Source organism: Bathycoccus prasinos (genome assembly GCF_002220235.1).
Source record: "Bathycoccus prasinos genomic : Chromosome_1".
Lineage (NCBI taxonomy): Eukaryota > Viridiplantae > Chlorophyta > Mamiellophyceae > Mamiellales > Bathycoccaceae > Bathycoccus > Bathycoccus prasinos.
The window spans coordinates 348732-376526 of NC_024008.1; the positions used below are offsets into that span (position 1 = coordinate 348732).

General features: G+C 50.5%; 9 protein-coding genes across 9 annotated transcripts; 5 read left to right on the forward strand and 4 right to left on the reverse strand.

The window, feature by feature from the left end:
* Nucleotides 1-195: 195 nt before the first annotated feature.
* Nucleotides 196-14508, reverse strand: Bathy01g01910 (ankyrin repeat protein; the record flags this gene model as incomplete). The annotated part of the gene is made up of 1 exon (XM_007515205.1): nucleotides 196-14508. The coding sequence occupies one exon, from the start codon at nucleotides 14506-14508 to the stop codon at nucleotides 196-198; it is 14313 nt and encodes a 4770-aa protein (XP_007515267.1).
* Nucleotides 14509-14687: 179 nt separating this feature from the next.
* Nucleotides 14688-15812, forward strand: Bathy01g01920 (predicted protein; the record flags this gene model as incomplete). The annotated part of the gene is made up of 1 exon (XM_007515756.1): nucleotides 14688-15812. The coding sequence occupies one exon, from the start codon at nucleotides 14688-14690 to the stop codon at nucleotides 15810-15812; it is 1125 nt and encodes a 374-aa protein (XP_007515818.1).
* A 400-nt stretch (nucleotides 15813-16212) lies between these two features.
* Nucleotides 16213-18081, forward strand: Bathy01g01930 (predicted protein; the record flags this gene model as incomplete). Its single annotated transcript, XM_007515393.1, has 1 exon — nucleotides 16213-18081. The coding sequence occupies one exon, from the start codon at nucleotides 16213-16215 to the stop codon at nucleotides 18079-18081; it is 1869 nt and encodes a 622-aa protein (XP_007515455.1).
* A 191-nt stretch (nucleotides 18082-18272) lies between these two features.
* Nucleotides 18273-20537, reverse strand: Bathy01g01940 (major facilitator transporter; the record flags this gene model as incomplete). Its single annotated transcript, XM_007515394.1, has 1 exon — nucleotides 18273-20537. One exon carries the CDS (start codon nucleotides 20535-20537, stop codon nucleotides 18273-18275), a length of 2265 nt encoding a protein of 754 aa, XP_007515456.1.
* Nucleotides 20538-20792: 255 nt separating this feature from the next.
* On the forward strand, nucleotides 20793-22103 carry Bathy01g01950 (predicted protein; the record flags this gene model as incomplete). The annotated part of the gene is made up of 1 exon (XM_007515606.1): nucleotides 20793-22103. One exon carries the CDS (start codon nucleotides 20793-20795, stop codon nucleotides 22101-22103), a length of 1311 nt encoding a protein of 436 aa, XP_007515668.1.
* A 136-nt stretch (nucleotides 22104-22239) lies between these two features.
* Bathy01g01960 (hypoxia-responsive family protein) lies at nucleotides 22240-22599 on the forward strand (the record flags this gene model as incomplete). The annotated part of the gene is made up of 1 exon (XM_007515582.1): nucleotides 22240-22599. The coding sequence occupies one exon, from the start codon at nucleotides 22240-22242 to the stop codon at nucleotides 22597-22599; it is 360 nt and encodes a 119-aa protein (XP_007515644.1).
* Nucleotides 22600-22714: 115 nt separating this feature from the next.
* Bathy01g01970 (hypothetical protein BuboB_26000) lies at nucleotides 22715-24130 on the forward strand (the record flags this gene model as incomplete). The annotated part of the gene is made up of 1 exon (XM_007515363.1): nucleotides 22715-24130. The coding sequence occupies one exon, from the start codon at nucleotides 22715-22717 to the stop codon at nucleotides 24128-24130; it is 1416 nt and encodes a 471-aa protein (XP_007515425.1).
* A 77-nt stretch (nucleotides 24131-24207) lies between these two features.
* On the reverse strand, nucleotides 24208-25734 carry Bathy01g01980 (predicted protein; the record flags this gene model as incomplete). The annotated part of the gene is made up of 1 exon (XM_007515667.1): nucleotides 24208-25734. The coding sequence occupies one exon, from the start codon at nucleotides 25732-25734 to the stop codon at nucleotides 24208-24210; it is 1527 nt and encodes a 508-aa protein (XP_007515729.1).
* A 227-nt stretch (nucleotides 25735-25961) lies between these two features.
* Bathy01g01990 (unknown protein) lies at nucleotides 25962-27779 on the reverse strand (the record flags this gene model as incomplete). Its single annotated transcript, XM_007515066.1, has 1 exon — nucleotides 25962-27779. One exon carries the CDS (start codon nucleotides 27777-27779, stop codon nucleotides 25962-25964), a length of 1818 nt encoding a protein of 605 aa, XP_007515128.1.
* Nucleotides 27780-27795: the final 16 nt, after the last annotated feature.

Consider the following 27795-nt stretch of genomic DNA (forward strand, 5'->3'; position numbering starts at 1 on the left):
GGAGACCAACGAAATGGAGAGAGAGAGAGAGAGAGAGAGATTTTGTTGATTTTGTTAGTTGGTGTTTTCTTTCGTGGGAAGAATGTTTCTCTCTTTTCTTTTTCGCGCGTTGTTTGTTTTTTGATGTCGTGTGTTCTCGAGCGGCTTTGCGCGTTCAAAAGAGAGTAGTGTATTAGTAGTAGTAGTATTGCACTATTAATCATCATCTGCGATTGGAACGGCGCCAAATCCGAGTAAACACTGCTTAACCTCCGCGTGTTTTCTGTGGTGCGCGATATCCATGGCGTCGCATTCGAGCATGACGGAAAGTTGGGCGACGTCTGCGCCTTTTCGGCACAACGTTTCGCAACATTTTAAAGAAGCAAACTCTGAACAGAGCATCAAGGCGGTGTATCCAGTTTTCGTGCTCTCTCGATTCGGTTGCACGTGCAAGTCGGTGAGAAGGATGTCGGCACCGACAAAGTCGTCGTTTTCGACGACGACGTCGAGGGAGGTTTTACCGAATGCGTTTTCGTGAGACGCGTCGGCCGAGAAGCGGAGAAGCACTTTAGCTTTCTTTCGCAGTTCGTTGATTGCGTGATCGTCGCCTGGTTGAGGTTGGTTGTCCACGAATAGAGTGGTCAACGCGGTTTGCCCGTTGAACGCTTCGCAGTTTGGGTCGAACGCGAATATTTTCTCGTTACGTTTCAAGACGTCCAAGACGCCTTCAAAGGCGTTTTTGGAAGTTTTGCTCGCGCCCATAGAGGCGGCGATGATCGGGTGCACGCCGTAGGAGTTGTTGAGTAAGATTTTGCCTCGATCGTCGACGGAAAAGATATCGTCGCTTGACTTTTGCGCGGCATGTTCCAACAACACTTTCAATGCTCCGACGGATCCGTTTCGGCAGGCGGCGAGAATCGCCGTGTCGCCTCGCGAGTTTTCGAGATGGAGAGACGCGTTCAAGTGTTCCAAAATAATTCGTACGGCGTCTTCGCAGTTGTTTTCCGCCGCTGCAATCAACGGGGTAAAGGCTAACAACGTCGATTCACGGTTGGCGTTGATTTTAGAAACCACGGCGAGTTCGCATATGACCTCCGATCTGTTCAATCTCGCCAAGAGCGTGCACGCGGTTTCGCCGGATTCCGGCGCTTCAAAATCGGCAGCGGCGCCTCTGTTCACGAGACATTCCAACGCGTGTCTACGACTGGCCGCACCTTTATCGCGCGTGGCGACATACATCAACGGTGATAATTGTAATCGGTCTGCAGAAGTTTGAAACGTGCACGTGTCGAAACTACTCTCGCAGTTCGCAGCGTTCAAAGTTGCTTTGAAGTCTTGGCACAAGAGACGCAAAATGTCGTCTCGATCGATTAAGGCAGCCATGGAGCACGCGTTCGCGCCTTCGTGCGTTTTTGAGCACAAATCCACGTTCGCACCAACTGATGCCAACGTTTTGACGACGTCGAGTTTACCTAGAAACGTCGCTTCGACGATCGGAATCGTCGCGCCGTCTCCGTCGAGATTGCACTTGTGCTTGGCCAAAACTTTGATGGACTTATTCGCTCCAGATCGAACGGCGTGTAAAATAGCCTTCACTCGTTCACTCGATCCGTCGTCGTCGTCGAGAACTAAAGAAACGCTCGCGTCGCGAACGGTCCCTACCGCCAATAAACCATCGACGGTTTCGGAATCGTCCTTCGCGATGGCGTTGAAAAAATTACGCAAAGCGGTGATATCCGAGACGTTATTTTTCGCCCCGACGGAGGTCTTCTCTTTCCTTTCGGTACCGCCGCCTTCGCGATAGTATTTGGATAACGCATCTCTAACGACGAGATTCTTTCGAAGTTGACTCCAAGAAAACGCGTGGTACCCGCTGGGTGCGCCATTATCGTCAAACACTTTCGTCGGATCGCACTGGCCTTGGTCAACCAAGTAATCAATGATGGCGCTCGCGACGTTCTCGTCCACGCCTTCAAAATCATTTGGACGATCCGCCAAGAGCATCAACGGAGTCCATCCGGCTTCAGTTTTGGACAACGATCCGTTTACTTTACCAATCTCAATCAAAACTTTAATCGTCGCGAGTAACTTGTCAATTGGGCACGCCGCGCACGCGTCGCAGAGCGGATCGACTTTGCCGTTTTCACTCGGAGCGTACGAAGCGTCCGCGCCTGCGTCGAGAATCAAGGCTCGCGCAACCTCGCTGTGGCCTAAAGCCGCGGCGAGGCAAAGCGCCGTGTTCCCAGACGTAGCATCAGTTAAGTTTAGGTCAATGTTCGTAAATTCTGTGTCTTTGAATTTAGAAATCGTCGAGATGGCTTGAGCGCAGTTTCGTCTGGCGCACATGCCGAACATGGTCTCTCCCGCAGTCGTGAACGGATACTTGTTCACGTCAACTTTCCCGTCGCGCAGGACTTTTAAAATTTTATCTTCGTCGTCGGAGTCGAACGCGACGGAAACCGCGGAATCCCCAACGGATGTTTCCAAAGTCGCGCTCGCGTTGAGGTTATTCATCAACGCGTCCGTTACTTTTCGCCATTTTTCAGATTTCAACGCAACCGTCAACGCCGTCTCGTGCGCGGAAGTTTCGTTATCGACCGAGGCGCCGCATTTTTTAACCAAATGTATCATGGCAGTCGCGTTGTCCGTGTCCGCGCAATACGTCAGCGCCGTGTGCTCGTTGATTCGAGATTCGGCGTCGACTTTTGTATGGGCCGCGATGAGATGCGACATGGCATCGTTTCTATTCAAAGACGCGGCGAGTTGTAAAGGCGTCAAGCCGTCTTGATCGGAAGATTCAACGTTGAGGACGTTTTGGCCGAGAGAAGCGAGCGCGATGAAAATCTTCGCGTTAGATTTCGATCGAACCGCGGAGTGCACCGCGGTGTCACCGATTTTCTCGACTTGAGTAGTCTTCCCTTCTTCGAGCGTCACGTCTAATGTCGCGTCCGCGCCCAACTGTAAAAGCTTTTCAACAGCCGGCGCGGCGACGTCACCACACCCGCACGCTCTGATCAATGCCGTGCGACCGGTGCGCTCGTCGTTCACGTCGACTTTCGCGTGTTTGATGAGACATTCGACGCCAAGTGCGTCGCCATGTTTGGCCGCAACCATCAACGGTGTTTCGAGCGTCACTTTATCGATGGCACTTGGATCAACAATTTCAGTCGCGAGAAGCATGTTTACGATATTCTTCATGTCGTCAGCTTTCTCCGTCGAAGAGCTCGAAGTACACAGCGCTTCCAGAGGTGAAAGACGAGTCACGGAGCTTTTTTGGCTCGCATCGGCACCTGAGTTGAGTAACAGTTTCACCATGGATACGTCGACATTTCTACACGCAACGAGTAATGCGATTTCGCCGCTGACTTCCGTTTCTACGTTCGGATCAGCCTTGGTTTTCACCAAGATGTAGTTCGCCGCGTCGACGTCGCCAATACGAACGGCTCGTATTAACGGCGTATCGTGACTGATCTTATCACCGGCATGCGCGTCGGCGCCGAGTTCAACGAGTAAAGCGCCGGCGGCATCTGCAGAAGCTTCAATTGACGCCGAAAACGCAGAAATACCAAACTTGTTTTCTCGATTCACGTTTGCGCCAACGTCGACGAGTTTGCGGATGATGTTGTCGTTGTTATTCATCGCGGCAACGATGAGCGCTGTTTCACCGGTTTCGGTTTCAAAGTCGACGTCCGCTCGCGCGTCGTTGACGAGAACATCGATTATTTGCAAGGCATTTTCGATGTCACCACCGACGACGTTCGCGAGAGACGACTTCTCAACTCTATCGCACGCCGCTATTAACGCCGTTCTGTGTGAAGTTTTCGCCGCGGAGTAGTCCACATCAATACCGGGAAGTTTGATTAAAGCTTTCGCACCATCTACTAGGCCGCGACGGCAGCAGTACATCAACCCCGTCTCATTTGACATCGTTGAAACGTAATTGACGTCACCGCTCGGGTCGCTTGCACTCGCCGTGTAGACTAGAATATTTGGCGCGCACCAATCGCAGTTGTTCGCAAACGCAACATCCAAAGCCGTTTCGCCACTTCCGCAAACGCTCGTCGCGACGCCACCCAAAGCGACTAAGGCGTCAAAAGCTCGCGATCGTTTCGTAATAGTCCCAGCCATAGCGAGTGCCGTCCGTTTCGTACTCTTTGGCTCGTACGAAATGGTCGCTCCACACGCGATGGCAACTTTTGCGACATCTTTTCCTTTTTGCGCGGCACAGAATAACGGCGTCTCGCCGTTACCGAGAGGATCTGAGTCCCAAAACCCCGCGCCGGACGGTAAAGCTTTCATAGCTTCAATCGAACCCATCAAACAGGCTTGTAAAACGGGAACCTTGTTCGACCTGGACGATTTCAACGGCTTAGCGCCAAGACTCAACAACATTTCGACGCATTTCGGTTTATTCGCCGTCGCCGCGCCGGCGAGTGGCGTAACGCCCAAGGAGGAATCAAACTCGACGTCTGCGCCGGCAACTTTCACAAGCGCTTCGACCGTCTTCGCGTCATCTCTCGCTATGGCGTACAAAATAGCAGTGCGTCCATCTTGTGTTTCTCTGTCGACGAGCGCACCGTTGGAAACCAACGCAGAAAATGCAGATGTTTTACCTCTGAAGGCGCAATGCGTAAATACCGTGTGTTTCGATGCGACTGTTTCTCGATTGACATCTGCAGAGCACTTCTTGATTAACGTTTCCACAACGGTAACTTGGCCGTATTCTGCAGCCGTCATCAACGGTGTTGTCGCGTCTCGAGCACTCTCTCTGTTCGAATTGGCACCGTATTTCAAGCACATGGCGAGTACAGCTTCTTCGTTACCGACTTTACACGCCTCGTGTAGAGCTGAAAAGCCTCGACTCGTTTCAAAATCGACGATGGACGCGTCGAAGTCACACAAAGCCTCCAAGCAGCGCATCCGAGACGGCTTCTTCGCAGCTTCAACGAGAGGTGTGTAACCTTCGGCGCTTTCGACGTTGATAGGGACACCGGCAAGAAGCATGTGCTTCACCGCGTCGGCATCCTCATCAACCACCGCGCGGATAAGCGGCGTCGTCTTATCGCTCAAGCCTCGCGACGGATCGACGTTGTGAGAAGAAATCAAACGCTGAATGACATCCTTGTGACCTAAACGACCAGCTAGAACAATAGCGGTATCACCTTTCGTCTTTCCATGTTTAACTTCGTAATTCGCATCTGCATTACCGATGGACATCAACGCGGACACGTGGTCGGCTCGTGATGCTGAAACCGCCGCCATGAGCGCAGTTTCTCCAGCCTTTGTCTCGTAATTAATGTCAGCTCCAGCCGCTAAGAGTTGCTCGATTTGAAACACGGAACCACGCTTGGCGGCTAAAATTAATGGCGTCAACACTTCCGCGGTATTTTTGCGAGTTTCGTAATTTACATCAACACCTTCGACAATCAACAAATCCACCGCATCGTCGCAGCCAAACTGAAGCGCATCCAGCAAAAGCGTCGACCCTTTCGAACTTTCGACGTTTTTGTCCGCTCCGTGATCGAGGAGTAACGCGAGAACTCGAGGATTATTCGAAAATGCGCGCGCGGCAAACATAGACAGAGTTACACCGTTCTTGTTCTCGTGATTCACGTTCGCTTTATCGATGGCGTTGGTAAGTAGAAATTTCAAGACATTCTCGCCGTTGATATCGTCTTGGTAGGACTCCTCTGTAGCCATTTGAATAGGCATACCAAGCTTTTTAATCACCGCAGACATAGCAGTTGCGCCTGTACGCGTTTCTTGATTCGCTTTTGCACCGTTTCGTAAGCATAAAGCGACGCGATCAGTGACACCGGATAAGGCAGCAGCGATGAGAGCCGTGCGGCTGTCTCGTGTCTCGTGCTCAATGTTTTCGCCGAGACGTAAGAGTGTCGGAACCGCTTCCATGCAGTACGGAGAATTCAACGCGTGAATCAAAGGTGTAGCACCGGTAATGATGGACTCTTCATCTCGCACGGAACCGAGCGAGTGGTAAATGAGTTCTAACATTTCGCTGTTGTCGGGCGCGAATGACGCCACGAGTGCGTTTTTACCTAAGCGGGTCTCAAAACGAGGATTCGCTCCTTTTTTTAGCAAAGCAAAGTATACGCCTTCATTACGATTTTCACACGCTAACATCAACGGCGATAAACCCGCGGCATTTTCGTGATTGATGCTGGCGCCCAGTTTGGTGAGCTGATATATTGCCAAGACATTGTCTGTTAACACAGCGCACATCAACGGCGTGTAGTTGCCATATTTAGCAGAGAAGTCGCTCGATAGTTCACCGTCCACGTTGGCACCAACAGCTACGAGCGCTTCAATGCACGCGTTACGACGATGCATCAAAGAGGCATAATGCAATGCTTTGACGAATTCCGGTGCGTTTCGCGTCGTTTCGTAATCTACGCAATCGAGAGAAGCTTCATTCGCACTGCCTTGTTTCTTTTGCTTCGAGGAAAGTGATGCGAGTAATCGAATCATTTCGGGGCGATCCGCAGACACCGCCGCGATCAACGCAGTCTTCCCCGAATTCGATTCGTACTCGATTCGCGCCTTGCCATCCAAGCACAAACTCGAAACGACCTTCTCGTGACCATTTTCAATTGCAAGCGTCAACGCCGTGTCCCCATTCTTCGTTTCGTGCAAGACCTCGTTGGCCTCTTCGAGCTTCTCAATCAGAGCGTTCACGCAATCTAAACGACCATGAGTAGCAGCGAGTGTCAACGCAGTATCACCGTTTACGTTCACGAGCTTAGTTTTTGCAGAATGTGGCTGACGCAATAAGAGCCCTAAACATCCGAGCTGACCAGATTTTGCCGCGTGCATCAAAGCCGTCTCGTGCGTGATCGGATTTATCGCGTTCACGTCGGCGCCCAAGGAAAGTAACAACTTCGTCGCATCTCTCGCGCCAAAGTTCACGGCCACGTCCAACGGTCGATCGCCTGTCATCTTTGACGGCACATCTACGTCAAGCTTGAAATCCTTTTGTAAGCACAAGATTGACGATCTCGAGTCGCATTTCGCCGCGACAGACATGGCGTGATGTCCGAGGCGGTTTTCCTTCAATGGATCTGCGCCAAGCTTTAACAGTTTCGCGCATGATTCGTATAAATCGTATTCTAAGCACGACATTAACGGAGTCAACGTGAACTTGTTCTCAAGGTCGACGTCGGCACCCAAAGCCTTGACGAGTATGTCTAGGTTTTCGAAATTCTTCTCGAGGCTAGCAAAGAGTACGGCAGTGCCGCCTTCCACGGTTTCAAAGTTGAGCTTTGCGCCAAGAAATACGAGTCTACGCATAGTTAATTCCCTCGTTCTGTACTTTGCGCTTCCAGCTGCGCTCATGAGCGCAGTTTGCGGTCTTTTGGACATCTCCGGCGACATCGCGAAGTTCGCCTCAAGATCGATTTGTGCATTTTCTTGGACAAGCAACTCGCACGTCGCAGCACATAACTCATCGTCTTCGATGCCAATAGCGGCAGAAATCAATGCCGTGCGCCCGTACTTAGCGTCTTCGTTATTTACCGATGCACCCAAGGCAATCAAATGTTTAATGGCGTCATGCGAAGCGGAGGCTGCCGCAATCGTAAGCGCAGTGAAACCACGAGCCTTCGTCTCGTAGTTCGGATCGGCGCCGAGTGCGACGAGTGTTTTACAGCACCGCGGCAAGTTCAACTCCGCGGCAGTGAGAAGTGCCGTGAATCCAGTGGAAGACGCTTCGAAGTTTGGATCAGCGCCACACTCAATCAAGGCGACAATGCTATCAATCGCACTCGCTTTCACGCAAGCTTGAAGCGCCGTTTGCTTCGAAACTATCTCATCTTCAAGTTCTGGATCCGCCCCGAGATCAATTAAGGTTCTAATAACATCAGGTTCGTTGATGGAGCAGGCTACCATGAGTGCGGAAAGACCGTCTGATTTAGTCACAAAATCTACTTCCGCGCCTGCAGATTCGACGAGTCGCCTACACATCTCCGAGTTGCCGCTTTTGGTGGCACAAATCAACGCCGTTTCTTTGAAGATCTTCGACTCAAAGTTTACATCAGCTTCGTATGCTTTGGCGAGAACGTCTACGCATTCGAATCTTCCCGTCGATGCGGCTAAATGCAAGGGCACTATGCCGGTGGACGTTTCTTTGTTCACGTCGCACTTTCTCTTTGCGCTTACTAAGATTTCTAAAATGGTCGCGCGTCCAAAACGAACGGCTAGTGTCAAAGCAGTTTCCCCTGAGCGTAACTCAAAACCTACGTTCACGTTTGCATCTACTAAAGTTTGGACTACGGAAATGCGGTCGTTTTGAATCGCAACAGCGAGCGCATTCAAACCAGTCTTTGAGTCGACGTGCTCGATATCCGCCCCTCGTTGAATCAATAAGGAAACAAAATCATTTCTCCCACTTTCCGCGGCGCTGAACAAAGGCGATGCTTCAGTACCGTTGCGTCGAACGTCAGCACTGCAACCGTTCGATAAGAGAGACTCAAGAACCTCGACTGTGGTATCTTGCGATTCGCAGCAAGTGAAAAGCGCGGTGCATCCGCGGTGGTTGAAGCGGTCGAAAACGGCACCTTCGCGACGAAGAAATTTGATACAATCTATGTGATTATTCAAAGTAGCCGCAATCAACGCAGTCTCGCCGTTCCTAACAGACTCGTAATCGACGGCACTCACTCTTCGACAGACGTCCGTTTTAGTGGCCTCGTTAGATAAACTTTCGTCATCAGAAGGTACCAGAAGCTCTTCAACCATCGCCACGTTCCCAAGTCGAGAGGCAACGATCAAAGCTGTATCTCCAGTGGAGGTTTCATAGTTCATGTCTTCACCACACTTTCTCAACACTTTGATTGCCTCTATATTTTCATTCATTGCGGCTTTAACTAAAGCGGTGTATCGCGCGGAGGTTTCGTAATCTTTCTCTTTCAGAGCTGTCGCCAAGAACGCAACCGCTTCTAGTTGATTATTGTCGACAGCCTCAATGAGCGCAGTTCGACCAATCGTTGGTTCCACGGATGAATTCGCACTGTTGTTGAGAAGGAATTGAAGCGATTTCAAGGCGCCAACTTTTGCCGCAGCAGTCAGCGCGCAGTGACGGTTACTGGCACCAAATCCAGAGACAAAATCAATCGCGCAGTTCACTTCTAATAACACGGAGATGGCTTCCGGGTCGTCATATTCCGCTGCGTGTATGAGCGCAGTTTTCCCGTTCGATTCTCCGACATAGTTCACGCTCGCGTTAACTTGGTTCAAAGCGTGTACGGAAGAAAATGCGCCAGATATAGCGGCTGCGCCGAGCGCAGTCATTCCTAATTTGAACGATTCCAAGTCGACACTCGCGCCGCGCTCGACGAGTGTCCTAATAGCTGCCGGACGACCGTTCTTCGCAGCCATGATGAGCGCAGTCACGCCCGACACTTCACATTCGTAGTCAAGAGCAGCACCACGATCGCAAAGTAAGTGAATAGCATCCACACGCCCCTTTTCACTCGCGGCGCATAGCGGTGTCACGCCGGCTGAAGATTCCTTATTGACGATTGCGCCAAGGTCTAACAGACACGCCATTGCGCGTAAATCACCCATGGCAGATGCCACGCAGAGCGGCGTGAGTCTCTGCGAGTTTTCCGCTTCGATTTCGTGGCCAGCGCGCGCGAGAAGTTTTAAAATTTCAACTTCGCCCTTTTCCAGCGCCACAGAAAGCGCGTTTCTCCCTTTCGTCGCTTCGGCGTAGAGCTTCGCCCCTTTGTCGATTAAAAATCTTGCGGCATCGACCGATCCAAATTCAGCTGCGCGCATGAGCGCGGTGAATCCGTGCTTATTAGACACTTTATCAATCAATGCGCCCTTGCTGACCAATCGTTCGCATTTTTTCACGTCGTTCTCCTTAGCCGCCATCATTAAAAAGGTCTCGCCTTTTGTGTTCTCAAAATTGATGTTGGCTCCTCGCTCGAGCAAAATTTTGCACGTTTCCTCGCGCTCAGCGTGAATACCGAACACTAAAGCGGTTTCACCAAATCTATTTTCATAATCTACGGTCGCTCCGGAATCTAAAGCAGTTGTGATGGCATCGACGTTTCCTTCTCGCGAAGCGACGTTCAAGGGCGTTCGCCCATCTCTGGTTTCAAAGTTCATCGTCGCACCGAGCTGATTCAGCTTCCGCAGAAGTTCAGAATCGTTCACCGTCGCCGCGACTATTTGGACTACATCATCGTTAGACGTCTCCGCGTCTAATCTTGCTCCAAAAGATTTCAGCACTTCGATAGATTCAATTTGTTTTGCAAGCGAGGCGACGATGAGCGCCGAGCCAAGAGGCGTTTCCTTATTCACCGCCGCGCCGCGAGCGATGAGCGTTTTTAGCGCAAAAATATTACCTAATCGACCCGCCTCTTGAAGCAACGATAAACCAGCCGCATCAATCTCTTCAATATCTGCACCTGCGTTTAAACAAGCGTTTATAGACACGCTATCGTCCCCTTTTACGGCAGCTCTCAAAGGCGATTCAAACGCAGTAGGTATCATGTTAATCTCGCATTTTTTCGAAATGAGATAGTTCACGAGCGAATGTCGCTTTCGGCGAATAGCCGCGACGATTGGCACAATGCCGTTCGACCCAAAACTATCTAATCTCGCTCCAGATTCTACTAAAGCCTGCACGATCTCTTCGTGACCGTTAAAACACGCAGAAACAATCGCAGTTTGCTTTTGAATTGGGCACTCAACTTCACTATCGATGGTGTTAGGGAACGAGAGCATTGTACGACACGGCTCCGCCGCCGATGCATCTCCAGACGCGATTCGACAAAGAATCGTAGCGTGTAAGCTTTTCTTGGCCATGGTTTGAGTGGCGAGTAGCGCACAAATGGCACTTAAATTCCCACCATTCGCGGCAAAGTAAATGGCGATATCACCATCGAGTGTTTCGCGTTCGTAATCGCACCCGAGATCGAGCAATTTCTTGACGACGTTGTTCGGATCGTCCACCGTAGCCGCTAAAGTTAAAGCGGAATGCGATGCGGCGCACTCCATTCCTTGTGACGTTCTTCTCGCATCTTTTCTAGGTAAAACTTTATCTTTCTCCGTCTTCGGATGTTCGCACAACCCCTCACACGCGGCGAGATTCCCGAATTCTACCGCCCTCATGAGCGGCGTGAACCCGAGGCTATCGATCGCGTTCGGATCGGCGCCTAATTCGATCAGAATACTAATCGTATTTTTGTCTTTGCAATACTTTGCCGCTTCATGAATCACGCTATACGCGTGCGGTAACGGTGTTTCTTGATCAAGCTTAGCGCCTGCTGAAAGGAGAGCTTCAAACGTCGTTTTCGGGTCAACTCGAAGGGTTTTATCGCCGTTGCGCCAGACGCACGGAAACGGTCCAGCTCTAGCCTCGTTCGCATATCGAGCCGCTAAGGTCAAAGCCGTTCGACCATTTCTATCTACAAGATTCGGATTAGCACTGAAAGGCATCGCGCATATCGCTCTGATACTATCGTTCTTCCCAGCTAAAGTGAGAATGGACAGAACTGTCAAGCCGTCACGATTTTGCGAGTCGATGTTCAATTTTCCTCGCGTTTTCGATTGTTGCTTCAACAAAAACTTTGCAATGTCATACTTTCCACTCATAAAAGCCACGGATAACGGCGTGCGACCATCGCTGGTTTCAAACGCCGGGTCTTCACCGAGTGTTACGAGTAACTTGACCATCTTTTCATCTACTGCGTTTTCAACGGCGGTAATGAGCGCAGTTGTGCTGTTTACTTCAACGTCGCGCTCTGCGACCGAACGGTTCAGAGATTCAACGATATCGTAACTTTTGCTCAAAACAGCAGCGATTAAAGCTGAGTTTCGTGAAACATTTGGCAAAACTGAGCGCTGCTCACTCGTCGATGGTTCTTCTATTTTGATCGCTTTTACTTCTTCTACACTCGATGATCGAGTTTCTTCGCTCATCGACTTTAGCGTCGCTTGATTCACATCGCCGCCGTAGCCGGCGAGGGAAACGATGATTTGCGTCCGGCCTAAACTCGCTGCGTGCATGACAGCGGTAACCCCATCTCGGTTCGTATAATTGATATCGCATCCTTTCTCGAACAAACCGGATACAATCGGACGCGCGTTTTTACCTTCAATTGCGGCAAGAAGTGGCGTCAACGTGATGCTCGCCTCGCCAGCTGGTACTCGAGATTCTCGGTTCACATCGCACAAGTTTGCGTCGAGTAGAACTCGCGCACAATCCTGGTGGCCGAGCAAACACGCTTTAATTAACGCCGTATGTCCAACTTTATTTTCGTAGTCGACGATATCTTTTGCAATTTTCTTCAACGTGGCGTCGCCCTCGTCACCCGCAGTGAGCAGACGAGAGAAGAAAAACTCCAACGTCGTAACTGCGTCTCCGTCCACGGCGGCTACTAACGCCGTTTGCGAAGTCGCGGTCGTTTCTTGTGTCAACAAAGTCGCATCGACGTCGAGTAAAACTTCTACAACATCCACGTAATTCAATTTGGCCGCTATAGTTAACGCTGTTTCACCAGTCGTAGATTCAATGGATAAATACTTGTGCAAATCGGATTCGGTGTCTACAATTTCGATGATCCTTCGCAACGCGTCGCAATTCTGCGCTCTCGCGGCTTTCATCGCAGCCGTTTCGTTCGTCGCGTCTACTTGTAGAGCGCTCGCTCCAGCTTCTAGCAAAACCTCCACGCATTCGATATTTTTGTTTTCAATAGCAATCATCAAAGGCGTGTAAGCAGACTCATGTGTTGTCAAGCCATCCGCAGCGCCGTGCGACAACAATGCCAGCGTAGCGTTTACTTTATTCCCTCGAGCGGCAAAATATAACGCCGTTTCTCCGAGTTCGTTTTGATGATCAACCACAGCACCGCACTGGCCGAGCAAACACGCAATCGTATCTTCGTCGTCGCTCAGTGCCGCGCAGTGTAACGGTGTTTCGTGAATAGCGTTTTCTAAAAACACATCCGCGCCTTTCTTATACAACTCGGCGCAAACGCGCCAAAACGCGTTTTTCGCCGCCACGCCGAGCGCGAAATCATTTGTTTTCTTGGCAATTTTATTCACGTCGGCACCTAACTCGCACAACTTCCAAACGGCGTCGATTGCACCTCCTCTCGCTGCAGAAACTAACGGTAACTCGCCCGTGCCTTCGTTATCGTCGTTTACGTTCATATCGAAAACTTCCACGCACGCTTTAATTCCCTTCACGTTGTTTTCTCTCGAACAGACCGTCAAACAACTTTCACCAAATCTGTTGCGTTTCTTCGGATCTGCTTTCAACTCCGTAACTAAGAACTTCAACGCCTTCGTCGTGTGCTCGCTCAAACTCGCGTTTAAAATCGGCATCACGCCCGTGCTCGTTTCAAAATCTACCGACCCGCCTTTGGCTTTCAAAAACCGCATGGCGTCTGCGGCGCCGTGCAACGCCGCTTCGGACATGGCCGTTTCGCCGAGCGCGTTTTCCCTATCTACTCTCGCACCGCGTTCGCACAACCACGCGCATGCTTCTGCGTTGTTAAAAACCGCAGCGTCGTGTAACGGCGTCCTCCCGGTGTGCGTTTCCAACGTCAATCGTCCTCCGAGTTTTCTACATAACTTCATCGCGTCCACGTCGCCTCGCGCGGCGGATTCGCAAAAGATGGTCCGTCCTAACGGACCGCACACGTTCACATCCACCTTTCCTTGTTCGACTAAAACTTTCGCCGTCTTTTCATCTTTCGCCATAACCGCAACCAATAGCGGCGACACGCCCGTCGTCATCCCCCACGCGTTGGCATCCGCGCCGAGCGCGACCAACGCCTCTACCGCTTCCGTCGCTCCGCTTTGACTGGCTACTAAAATAGGAAACAGCTCTTTCTCGTTTTCAAAATCCAAATTGGCACCGCAATGATGCAAAGCGTGTATAGATGCCACGGAGTTATTCGCGCACGCGTGTAACGTCGCGTTCGAGTAAAAAAGTTCTTCTTCTTCTTCTTCGTCGTCGTCGTCGTCTCGAACGCGCGAACTCTTCCGCACCTCCAAATTCACATCCGCCCCGAACTTCTCCTTCAATAAAACCACAATCTCTGGTTTATCGTTTTCGCACGCTGCCATCATCGCCGTTCTCCCTCCGATTTTCGTGATTCTATTCGCGTCCGCTTTGTATTCTTCGCACAATTTTTTCACCGCTTTTTCGTACCCCATCGCGCTCGCAGCGATCAGTGCCGTCTGGTCGTTCGCGATGGATTCGTACTCCACGAAACCTTCGCCACCTTCGCCGTGATGTTCGGCAAATTGACACAAAACATCGATCAGTTTTAAATTATTCGCAAAAGTTGCGGCGAGTAACGGCGTCACGCCGTGCATCTCCATCGAAACCAGCGACGGTTTCTTCTCGAGCAAAGAGGAAATCATCTTTTCCGACGAATTTGACGCATCCAACGCTTCATCACCACCACCTTCTTCACACAGGCGAATCAACGCGCATAAATCTCGCCGCTCCTGAATCTCCTCGGGGACTTCTGTGTAAAAGAACGAGGACATTAGTAACAATAACAATGACGAAAGATACACTCGACGAGTTCTTTCGTTCGAGTTTTTTTATCCGGAGAGAGAGAGACTTTTTATATTTAGGGTTTGAAAAAAGTAGGTGAATTTTCTTTCTTTTTTCTCCCTCGTCGGTCTGTCTGGGGAGAAAACATCTCTCTGCAAGACATATAATTATGTTTGGATTCTGCCCGGTGTGCTTCTCCTCTGAAGCCGCGTTGAACGCGACGACGATGGCATCTGTGAGAGGTGGTGATACTGGTGGTGGTGGTAAAAGTGGTGTTTCGATTTTAATCGTCGGCGCGGGGCGATTGGGGACGTGGTTGGCGGTGAAATTCGCCAAAAATCAGAAAGACGCTGGCGGGGAAATGCGAGAGGAGAATGCGAAGGTGTTTCTGAAAGGCTCGGGACGACGGAAACGAGTTGGCGGTGATAAAACGAGAGATATAGTGGCGAAGTTGGTGGAAGAGCACGAGATTTCGCACATCGAGTCGTACGAGGACGAGAGGTTCCAGAAGGTGATGCGAGAGAAGAAGAAGGGAAAAGAAGAGTTTCGATTTGATTACGTTTTCGTGACGGTGAAAACGTACGCGTTTGACAAAGTGGTGGAGGAAATGACGCGAGCGAATATTCCGACGCCAAAAATAGCCGTCATGTTGCACAACGGGATCGTTGAGCCGATATTTAAGGGGTTAGGAGACGGGTACGTACCGTGCGTGATTCCGCAAAGTTACGACTTTGTCGACGCGTCAGACGGGAAAGGCGAGAGGTTTACCATCAAAGTGAAAAACGAAGAGAAACCGTGGGCGATGCCGAACACGGACGAGGCGAAGAGAGTGCACGCGCTGTTGACGTCGATTGGCGCGAACTCGCAACCGGATGAGGATTTTGAGTACACTCTGTTGAGGAAATACTTCATCAATTGCGTGGCGAACTTGTTATCCATCGTCGGCGACTGCAACTGCGACGGGTTGTTGGATACGAAAGACTTGCGAACGCGCATGGATGTTTTGTACCACGAAATGTACGCCGCGTTACAACCATCGCACAAAGAAGGATTCAAGAAAATGCCTAAAAATTTCTACGACGTCGTTTTTTCCGGTTTGCGTACGTACGGCGCGCACTTCCCGAGCACAAAGTTAGATTTCGACGCCGGCGCGCTTTTAGAAATCGACTCCTTGAACGGATACGTATGCGTTCGCGGTAGAGAGAACGGAACGCCGTGTCTCGAACACGAAAAGTTGATCCAGGAAGTCCAGCAGCTCGTGAAGCAAAGAGACGACAAAATGATGAAGAAATAATAAAGAAGAGAGAGATTAAGAGAGAGATTAAGAGATTAAACGTGTACATAAAACCACCGCCCGCGAAAGCCTTCACGTATTCAAATCTGAGCACTTTTTCCTTCCCAAGTTTTCGAATTCAAAACGAAGCAAAACGATCGCCATTTCTCCACACGAGACGACTTCTCCGCACGCGCAAACACACAACACACACACACACATCATCATCATCATCATCATTTGAATGTCCTCGCCCCCTACGTCGTTAAAAGCGCTCGTTTCTTGCACGCTCGTCGGTGCCGGAGTTGGTTTTTACGTCCAAAACTATTACGAGACAAAGTTTAGAGACGCGCAGTACGAACGGTACACGCGATTTCTCGAGGAAGAGAATCTGAAGAAGACGAAGAAGAAGTGAGAGGCGATGATTTTGAATGGCCGCGTTCTGTTCGGAGTAGGAGGAGGACAAAAACAACAACAACAGCAACAACACAGAAGAGGAAGTTTCGCGAGAGAAAGCGCAGATTTCGGGTCCAGCGTGAACTGCGAGCCGAAAGTCCCTTTTGTTTTAAACGGCTCTTGTGAGCGCGAAGAAGAAGAAGAAGAAGAAGACAAAGAAGAAGAAGAAGACAACAACAACAAAGAAGACAAAGCAGATGTAACGACGAAACGAAGGGCATCGTTATCATCGTCAAAAGCGATGATTTTGGGAAAGAGAAAACAGATGAATGGTAAACAATTCGCGTGCGTGTTTGATTGCTCCTCGGTGAAAGGCGAGCGGCAATACATGGAAGACCGATGGAACGTCGTTCGATCGAAGTGTAACCGCGTGGCGGTGTTTGGCGTGTACGACGGCCACGGCGGATGCCAAGTGAGCGAACTGTTGGCGAAGACGCTCGGGGAGAAGATTACCAGAGACGTCGGTCGATTGAAGAGGAAACCGAAGGAGACCATCGCGGAGGCGTTTCGAGAGGTGGACGAGGTGGCGGTGAAGGAAAATCCGGGGAAGTGTCGGAGGAGTCAGGTGTCGGGGAAGTTGTTGGGGAGCCCCGGGGCGGGGTCGACGGCGATTGTCGCCGTGGTGTGTTCGTGGGGGAAGGTGTATTTCGCGAACGTCGGAGATTCGAAAGCGACCGTAGTTCGATTAGAAGAAGAAGAAGAAGAAGAAGAAGAGGAAAGAGAGAACGACGAAAACGACGCAAACGTGCGAGCGAGGGGAAAGAATAAGGATAATAACAACACGCCTACGAGAGCATCGTCGCGGCGACAGTCGTTGTCGCACAGCAACCGGTCGACACCAGTGAAACAAAGATCGACAACGCCGGCGCGAAAACGACAACAATTGAAAACGACAAATAGCGATCACGCAAAGAATAATAGCAAAGTATTTTTCGAAACGCCCGACCAGCGCCCGGCGAGAGAAGATGAGCGAACGAGGATTAATAATATTGGAGGGAAAATTTTGAAATCCAGAGACGGTTCGGCGCGCGTGGAAGGCATTCTTGCCGTGACGCGAGCGTTCGGCAACGCCGGGATTAAACAGTTTGTCGAAGCGGTGCCGGAAATTTTCGAGTTCCCGATTGAACATTGTGGGACGGTTGTTTTGTGTACGGACGGTGTGACGGACGTGATGAATACGGAAGACGTGAGCTCGTTGGTCGCGAAAACCATCGAGGACGACAAGCGCGCGCGGATAGAACGACGGAAACGAAGAATGAGTTTAAACAACAACGAGGTAGCGACAAAGAATGGACGAAATAGTAGACTGGGATCACCGCACAAAGACTTGACTCTTCGAAACGAGCGCACGTCGTCGGAAACGTTGACTTCGGTTTCCATCAAGCGACGATCGAGAGACAACGTAACGGCAGTCGTGTTTCGATGTAGCCAGAATTTATCCTCGTTCGATTACATTTTGGCAGAGACGACGACGACGACCACAACAGCGGCACATATTCACTCCGCGATTGTGAATCACGTGCGGACGGTCCCAACGTCGCCCGTACTATCGCCAATCAAGACCGACCTATCGAAAGGAGGTGTCGAGAGCGATGAATTAGCCGTGCACTTGCGAGAGTCTGTGCAAGCGATTTCGGCGGCGAATACGCCTTCGCCAAACAAGAAGAAGAAAGCGAAGAGTATTTCGTCGCCAAATTCTCCGTTACCGTTGCCTCTGTCGTCAAATAAGAAAGAGAAGAAGAAGGCGACGGAGCCAAAGGCGACTAAAAACACGAAATCGCCGTTGGGTGTTTTGAAAAAGGAGGAGGTGCGTTCACCGACATTGAACGCTTAATCGGTCGGAACGCGTCATGTGTTACTTTCTTGTGATTTGTATTTTTAGCGTATTGACATTTCTAGTACCCGTAAAGAGCTTGCTGCTGCTCCTGCTGCTGCTGCTGCTGCTTGGCTATGTGTTTTATTACAATACTCACTCAATGATATGAGAGAGAAGGCTATAAATACTACTAGTTATACATAAGCTACTTATCTGCTGACCGCTTGAAGGCTTTTACGCTTTTGTTTCTCTGCTTTCGTTTTCTCGATTAAACTATCGGCGTACCAGAACGCGACTCCGGCTAAGATGTACATCACAGGCGCGAATAACATCGCGTCTTTAATTTCCAAACCGCCTTTGCTAATCAACGCCGCAACGGCTAACGGTCCAAGGCCTGCGGTTAAGTTTCTCACCGCCAGGTGCGCAGCAACCGTCGCCGATGGGTTTTCCGGGTCGAGTTCTCTCGTCATCACCGCCGTCGGCGATCGAAAAAATTCAGAAAACATAAACCCAAAGAATAAGTATGTCATCGAAAGTTGGTACGAGCTTGACTCCAACGATTCCGCGATTAAAGGCGCGCACAATATGGTGCCACCAGCAACCATAAGTTTACGCTGAAACGCGTTTAATCGATCGGAGAAATACCCAGACGTCAAACCTCCGATGGCGCCGGAGACTGGAATGACAAACGCCAAGAGATGATTATACTCCGAAGCTTCCAATCCGTACGTTCGTTGGTAAAAAGTCGCTTGGAATGCAATCATCGACCAACTCGCAACATCGGTTAACGTTGCCGCCAACGTCAGCGCGCGAAAGTTCGGATTTTTAAATCTATTCACCGCGGAATCGAAGAAGGATTCTTCTTTCTTCTCCTGCTCCCCTTCTTTCTTCATTTGGTAGTCTGCGCGACTTTCGATGATATCGGACAAGTCCTCTATTTCATCCGCTTTGATGGCTTTGCGCATGACTAACGCAGTTACGTTTGCAACGGCTTCCTCTTCCTTCTTCTTCACTTTTCGCATCATCAAGTCCGTCGTTTCGTCTTCGTCGTACGAGGCGACGAGAGACACGATGTTCAAATCCGATACGAGTTTTTCTTTCGATTTCCCAGTCATTTCGTCTTTTAACACTCCCGAAAATCTCGCTTTACGAATTAATCGTTTCGCGTCCGACATTCGCTTCTGCGAACGTCTTTGTTTCCTTCGCACCGCGCGAGACGATCCATCTTTACTCCTTCCGGGATCAGTCACGATGAAAAAGAGTGCCGGCGCTATGATGAAACCCGGGATGGCTACGGCTTCAAACAATTCTCGCCACCCCAAACCAGTATTCGCCATCAACGCGTCTCCGACAGATTCCATCGCCGTTCCTGCGTTTGGGGATAACACGACCGAGTCACCTGTGACGTATAAAATCGTATGCGAGCCAAGATTTTTGATATCGCTCAAAAACTCTATCGGCATCGTAATCGGCAAGTCAGGATTGAACACCGAATCCGTCGCCATTTGCGGCGCGGCGACCATCGCCCCACTCGCGAACGATATCGCGCGACCGAAATGAACGCCCATGTTGTACAAACTCATCGCCGCGTTTTTATTCCTCGGAAACAGTTCCGGCAACAACGAAAACGCGATTGGATTCTGCGGCCCGTTGCCGATGGCGAAGACTATTCTCGCCACCACCAACTCGGTAAACGTGTTTGCGTTTGCAGTCATAACCGTTCCAGCGGTCCAAATTGCCGCTCCAGCGGCTAATAAATTCTTTCTGTTCGTCTTATCCGCCGCTAAACCAATCAACGGCAAACATAAACTATACACGACCGTGAACAAAGTCGTCAATAACGCGCCTTGCCCGTCGGACAACTCTAAATCACCGCCAATCGCCGGCAACAACGCGGACACTAAAAACCCGCTCGCCGCGCAGTGAACGTACGCAAACGTTAACAGCGATAACGTAAACGTCGCTTTGCTCTTCGGCGAGTTTATTCTCTCCACAATCTTCAACCACTTCTCGCTCTCTTGCGCGTTCTTCTCCGGATCCTCCCCAAAAGGTTGAAACGATTGATACGAAGGGTAAAACTCCGTCAATTTGGAAGACAAATCAAACCTCTCCGACCGGTCCCGGTGTCGATTGTATCGATAACCATCATCGTCCAAACCCATCGTCGTCAAGTTCTTTTCTTTCTCGCCCAAAAACGCAGCACTCATCTCTCCCGCCGCTCGTCCGCCTTCTCGTCTGTGTTGGTGTTGGTTGTGGTGTTCCTCGGTTTTACTCTCATTTCGCATCATCATCATCACCTCGTCCTCGTCGTCTTCGCGGGGCGTCCTTCTGTTTCTTCTGCTTCTTCTGCTTCCCCCGTCGTTCTCCTTCTTCCGCGCTCTCCTTGTCTTCTTCGTCGTCGTCGGAATCGTCGTTTGAATCGTCCTTTCCGAGGAGGAAGAAGAAGACGATTCCCCGCAACTCGAGATACGCATTTTTAGATATCTTTTGAGACCTCTTCTCGAAGAAGAAGAAGAAGAAGACGAGGGCGCGAAGCGCTGCATCGACCCACCTTTAAAACCATTCTCAGAAAACAACGACCTCGACGGTGTTACTGTCCTCGTCGTCATCCCTGACGCTCTTTCTCTCTCTCTCGTTTGTGTTCGCGCAAGTGTTGTTCAGAGATATTTGTGGGGAAATTCGTCACTTTTGGAAAAGAAGAAGAAGACGACGAAGAAGACGAGACGACGATGGAGTCTCCCGGAGGACGACAGAAATCGAGGAACGCGAAAGACTTTCTGCGCAAATTCGACGCGTTTCCAAAATTCGTCGACGTGGATTTCTACTCGCGCTCGTTCGGGGGTGGGATAATCACCGTCGTCACCTATATCGTCGCCGTCTCGCTCCTTCTCGCGGAAACGAAGTTGTACCTCAAAACGCACGTGAAACACGATTTATACGTCGATAACGGCAGAGGAGAAACCATGCGAATTAACGTGGACGTGTTCTTTCCAAACTTAAGCTGTGGAAGCTTAGGGTTAGACGTGATGGACGTGAGCGGGGAAACGCACCTGGACGTGGTGGATCACGAGATGCGGAAAATAAGGTACGATCGGTACGGAGTGAAGTTGGCGGATGCCTTGAACGACGAACACGGGAAGGAAGAGGTGGTGAACGAGAAAGCGTTTGACAGCAACGAGACGGAAACTGCGAGTAGTTTAAGAAAGAATAAGACAAAGAAAACGGCGAAGGAGTTGATTCCGAGATATATGGAAGACGGTAAAACGAAGTATTGCGGTTCGTGTTACGGCGCGGACGTGAGCGGAGCGAATCGAGGGCGAGAGCAAAGGTGTTGTCAAACGTGCGAGGAGGTGAGAGAGGCGTACATTGAAGTCGGGTGGGCGTTTACTGGCGCGTCGAGTATGGAGCAGTGTAAACGGGAAGGGTTTTCGGAGGTGTTAGGGAACGTGCACGAGGAAGGGTGCGAGTTCAAAGGGTTCTTGGATGTGAATAAAGTGCAAGGCAATTTTCACATCGCGCCGGGGAAGTCGTTTCAACAAGGCGAACAACACGTGCACGATTTATCGCCATTTCCGGACGGGAAGTTCAACTTTTCGCACGAGGTGAGACACTTATCGTTTGGAGAAGGGTACCCGGGGAAAGTCGACCCTTTGGATGGTACGAAACGAACGCTGAAACTTCCCGCGGAAACCGGCGTGTACCAGTACTTTTTTAGAATCGTCCCGACGACGTACACCTATCTCAATCCGTTCAAGAAAGATATCAGCACGAACCAATACTCGGTGGTGGACCATTTCAAACCCGTGGACGCGGCTTCCATTCAAGGAGGTAGCAGTGACTTGCCGGGCGTGTTTTTCTTTTACGATTTATCGCCGATTAAAGTCGACATCGCCGAGTACAGGACGAGCGTTTGGAAATTTTTAGCCGAGGTATGCGCCAGCGTCGGCGGCGTCTTCGCGGTGAGCGGAATCGTCGATAAGGTGGTGTATAAAGGCTCGCTGGCGATTAAGAAGAAGATTCAGCTCGGCGTTCAGGATTAGTTGTTGAATAGAGAGAACTTGTATAGATAATAATAGTGTTCGTAATACCGACGAGCGAGCGTGAGAAGAATTTTTAAGAACCTCTCCCCTAATCTTCGATGTACTTCTCGACACACTTTTGACGCGCAAACACGTCATGTCCTTCTCCTCATCCGATGACCTCTCCTCCAAAAATACTCATAACAATAAAACCTGGTTCCAGCAGAACAAGCTCGCTTGCGTCGGCGGTCTTTGGCTCACGTGCATGACCGGCACTTTTTTCTGGCAACACGTGTTGCAAAACTCCAAAACGCGAACTTCCGTGAAAGTTATTCACTCGCGTTTGTATTCGCAAGCGATAACTTTATCCGCTTTATTGGCCGCGAGCGGGGTGGAATATTACGACCGAAGGTATAACAACAAAGGACGAGGAGATGTTGAAAGAACAGATCCGTTCGAGTATAAACACAGGAGAGCGGCGGCGGCGAGTACCGATGCGGCTGCTTCGAGCAGATGATTTTTTTCCCAAGAGAGAGAGAGAGAGAGAAAGAAAAAATCCGAGGGGATTGAGAAAAAAAAATGTTCCTCATTAAAGAACGCGCTGCTGCTTCGGACGAGGCGTGTTTGGAGCGATGGAAACCCCGTCTGCCTTTCCTGCGTCTTCTTCTTCATCTTCACCTTCAGCGGGAGCGAAATTCTTCACCCGAATCGCCAACGGGAACCGGTTTTTTTGGACGCTGATTATCTTCTCGCTGTTCAAAATCTTGGACGTCGTTTTCAGCGGGTTCGGGTTGCTGTACCCGTGCTTACTGCCAATAAGCGCGTACGAATCGAAAGATGCTGGGAAGAAAAAGGCTCATCCAAAGGTTTTACGATGGCAAGAGTTCAAGTTGAAGGTGTATTCGCTCGCGCATTGCGTCTTCAATGTGGAGATTCCAAGACGATACGTGGATAAGTGTTACGAAAAGTTGATAAAGGCGAACGAGAGCGTGCCAGATGCGTTCGTGCAGGAAATACCGACAATTTACGACGCGCATTTATCAGGGTTTGATTGTGAAAAGTTCTTTCACGATTTTGTGAAACGGCCGCATCCGGTTGTGTTGAAAGGTTTCGCCAAAGAGACGGCAGCGGCGACCCAATGGACGTTGGATTCTTTGATCGCGCGTTTCGGCGAGGACGAGGTGAAACTGAAAACGAAGGACGGTGATAACGTTCCAGGGAAAATGAAAGATTTGAACACGTTTCCAAACTATTTGCACAACTGTGAATCGTTATTTCTGGAGCATCCAGAGTTGGCGAAGCAATTACAAGTGAACAGACTGGAGAAACTCGCCGGGAATAAAAGAATCGCAAACGACCATCCGACGCTTGGTCCTTTACCGTTGCAACTCTTCGCGGGCAGAGGCGGTACAGGTACCGCGTTTCATTGTGCCAACGCGTATAACTTTTTCTTCCAAATCGAAGGCGTGAAGAAGTGGACGTTTGTCGATCCGCGATGGACGATGTTCATGTTCCCGGCAATCAATCGAAACGCAATTTACCAAAGTTGCGCGATTAAAGATCCAAATACGCTCCTCGAGCGCTATAAACCGTTGTGGCGCGTTGTGCCTCGTTACTCCGCGGTTCTCGAACGCGGCGACGTCCTCTTGAACCCACCGTGGTGGTGGCATTGCATCGAGAATCTATCTGATTCCTCCGTTGCGGTGGCCACGAGATGGGCGGATTCGAAAACGTTCAACCCAATCACCGGTTTGGGTAGCGATGGCAATCGCTTGTTCACCTCGTTTCAACTCTTCTCGCCGATTTTTGTCAAAATGACCTTCTCGATGTTTCTCGCGGGGACTAGCGGACTGGTCCCAGAAGACGAAATCGAAGGCGAAGAAGAAGAGACCACCCGTCGTTCGAAGCAAGGCGTTCGTTTCGAGCAAGGGAATCGCATGCTCGACGCGTTTAACGAAAACGCAGAAAACGACGCGTACAAAGCCTACTACGCGAATAAAAAAAAGAGCAGTGAAACAAACAACACGTTTGATGATGTTGGCGTTTGAATGTGCATTCGTGCGTTGTAATCTTTAAACTACCGAATACTTGTTCTAAAAAATACTAGCTAGCACTCTACGACTTTCTATAAAACGAATCCTAATCCGGCGTCGGCGGCTTCTTGCGCTATTTGGTCAAACGGATTGATATCGAGAACTCGTCTCGGCGCGTCCGCCTCGAGGCGGCTGAACGCGTCGTCGTCGTTGTCATTTTTCTTTGCACGCTTCTCCTTCTCTTCCAGCGGGGCGTTTGATGATGCAATGTCCTTGAACGATTTCACAAACGTCGCGACAAGATTGAGCGTTTTGTTCTTTGGCACGCGCACTTTTCGTTCATCTGCTAAATCTTTAATCTCCGACGTCGGTTGCTCGGTTCTCACTAGTCTACTCTCTAACTCTCTGGCGGTTTCCGCGGCGGTAGCCACCGCGCTTCCACCGCCTTGCGCGAACTCGCTCATTGAATTCAACGCGGCGCTTTCCATCGCTAATTTCGCGCGTTCGTCTCGCTCGCGAATTAATTGCAACTCCTCCTCGTCCAAAATCATCGTCTTGCGTCCGAGTATGTCAATACCGAACGTTCTCTTTTTCGCCAACTCTCTCTCTCTTTGCTGTTGATCCATCGCGTCGCGTTTGTGTTTCAGAGCTCTTCGCTCGTCCTCTGCCAACCACGCTTCCGCGTCCACGTCCCCGTGATCGTACCACTCCGACTGGTCGTCCACAACCTTCGTTCGACTCGCTCCGGAACGATCAAACGATACCAGCTGGTCCTTTAATCTCTCCGCCGCCGCTTTCCCGCCTTCTGTGTCTTCCTCTTGTTCTTGTTCAGTCGCGTACCCGATTTCGCCGTTCCAAACCAAACCGTCGCGTAACTTCACATTCACAAACGCGTCGCAAAACGTGCACTTCCCCGAGCTCTCTAAAAACACCCTCGCGTCGTTTTCGGCGACCGCCCCCGACGCGTCCAAATCGAATCGAAAAATCTTCCCGCATCGCAAGCAGTTCGCGGCGCGCGGCTTGAGCAAATCGCCAACCTCGAGAGCGTCGCCTGGATTTTTCATCCGGTCCTTCCGCTTCCCCACGTCCTCCGCGCTACTGCTCTTTTTCTTCGACATCTTCACCAGTATAGAACGATGTTCTCTTACCACCGAATGTGTTGCTTTCGACGACGTTTGGTCGTTAGTGCGCGACGGTTTCTCGATCGAGTCGTATTTCCTGTACGCTTTCGCTTCGCCTTTCTTTTGGTCCTCCTCTTTCCCACCATCACCATCACTCGTCGTTTTTGTCTTTTCTTTCACTTTTCTGAGCTTTAATTCACCATCGTCGCGAAACGATGACGACGACGGCGAGTTCGTCTTTTTCTCCTCTTCTTGATACTCTTTCTTCTTTTCGAAGAGCATCTCGCTCAATCGCAGCGCTTCCGCGACGGCCTCTTCTTCTCCCATAAAATTCCGCATGGCGTCGCACATTTCTTCAACCGACCTGCTCGCGACGCAGGTTTGAGATAATCCGTCGAGCAACCAATCCTCTGCGAGAGGGAAGGCACGTTTGAGCTCAGGTAAGAACCAAAGTTGGAGAGAAGACAAAGAAGAAGGTGAGGAGGAGGAGGAGGACATTTTCTCTCTACGTTGCCATGTGGTGAAGTTCGTGTTCGTATTATGAGGCGAAAATAGACTACGCGAGTGCAATGTTAAAAGTTAAACGCAGTATATAGATATGGTACCAGGTACGTGTGGTTATAATAGTAAATTAAAACGACTTTTACGCTGTGTTCGATAGTATCATTTACAGAAGATGTTGTGTGCGTGAATGTGCACGCAGCGCGTATTCGAGAACGCCACTCTTACTTAGCCAAAGACATCAAGCGACGGCGTTGGACTTTGTCCACGCAGTTGGAAGTCGCCAACATAGTCTTCGCGACGCACTGTCTCGCAGCTACCGCGATTTGTTCTTTACCGGCAGCTTCTTCGACTTCGCCAGACTTGACTTTGTCGTTGATTTGCTTGTACGAAAGTTGGCACTCGGCGGTGACTTTGGAGAGGGCGCCCGCGCATCCGGAATCGGCTTCTTCGTCGACGGCTTGTTCTTCTTCGGTTTCTTCGGGTTGCTGTTGTTGTTCTTTTTCTTCTTCTTCTTCTTCTTCTGGTTGTTCTTCGATGGTGGTGGTGGTGGTGGTGGCGGTGGCGTCGGCGGCGGCGGTCGATAAAACTGGTTGCGGCACGCTCAACGTCTGCACGGTAGCCGTCGGCGTCGTCGTCGACACAGTCGTAGCCGCCGGTTCAACTTCCTCAACGTCTTCTGTAACGACCGGTAATTTCATCTTCGAGAGTGAGGAGGAGTGGTGTCGAGCAACAATCACCGGCTTGGACGCGGCGACGACTTCGACTTGTTCTCCCGGCTGCGGCATCGTAACGACTTCTTCTTTCTGGGCCAAAGTAGAAGAGGAGGAAGAGAAGGACAAGTCCTTCATGGATTCATTCACTTTGTCTTGAATCTCTTTTTCTTTTTTAATCTCCTTCGCTCTTTCTTCCGCTTTGCTGTCAATCATCGCCAATTCCTTCAAATCCGGCGAGAGCGTTTTCGATTGCTTCATGCACGACTTCAACAAAGAAGACGCTTGCGCAGCGCACCGTTGCGCTGCGGCAGATGCGGAATCCAACGCCTTGTTCAACGTCAACTCCTCGGAGCCGACGATGCCTTTGGCGCATTCCTTCTTGATCTCTTGCACTTGGCTCGAGCACATCTCCGCGATCGGCTTCACGCACTGCGTGTTGATCACTCTCGATTTGTCCGCGCACGTTTCTCGCAACAATTCCATCTTTTCCGTGGACTCGTCCGCGGACAATTTACCCGCTTTCACGTCTTCGTTGATCGCGCTGTACTCTTTAAAGCACGATACGGCGACGTTTCTCGTCGCCTTCACGCACGAGTTGTTCGAAGACACCGTCGTCCCGGTCGACTCGTCCACGCCTCTCGAAACTTCCATCATCGACCCGAGCATGGTCGCAAACACGGACGAGAGCTTGTCTTTCTTGTTCAAGACCGCGTTTTCAACCACTTCGCCACTCGCGGTCGTTTGCTTCTCGAACGGTGTCTTTTTCGTGCCTTCCAACGCGGCGAACAAGTCGAGCGGGTTGAACGACTCGAATTCGTCCGCTTCTTCGAGTTCGGACGCTTTCGGCGCCGCGTGCGAGTGCACTTTGACGTGGGAGGAGGAGGAAGAAGAAGTCGTGCTTTTGGTGGTGGTGGTCATACCATCGGTCTCCTCCTTCTTAGCGGCAGACTTTTTCAGCGGCACCATTTCTTCTTCGTCATCTTTTTCCGCCACGGCTGCTTTCTTCTTCGAAGACAACCCCAGTTTCCCTTTGGCTTCCGCTTGCATTCGTTCCACCTTTTCAGTCGCCGCGAGTTTCTGTTTCGCGTTTCTTTCGAGCTGCAATCTTTTCTGTTCCGTCGATTGTTGCTGCGCGCGTCTCAGATATTGCGCGCGTTCGTGGTTCGTTATCGGCGTTCGTACGAACGCCGCTCTTCTCGGCGTTTGATTCGATGACGATTGGACCGATCCTTGTTGCGCGGCTTCGACCATCGATGATGAGGACGAAGAAGTCATCAACAAAGCCGTCCCAATAACGGCACACGCGATTTCATTGCGACCACCCATATTTATATTCTCGGCA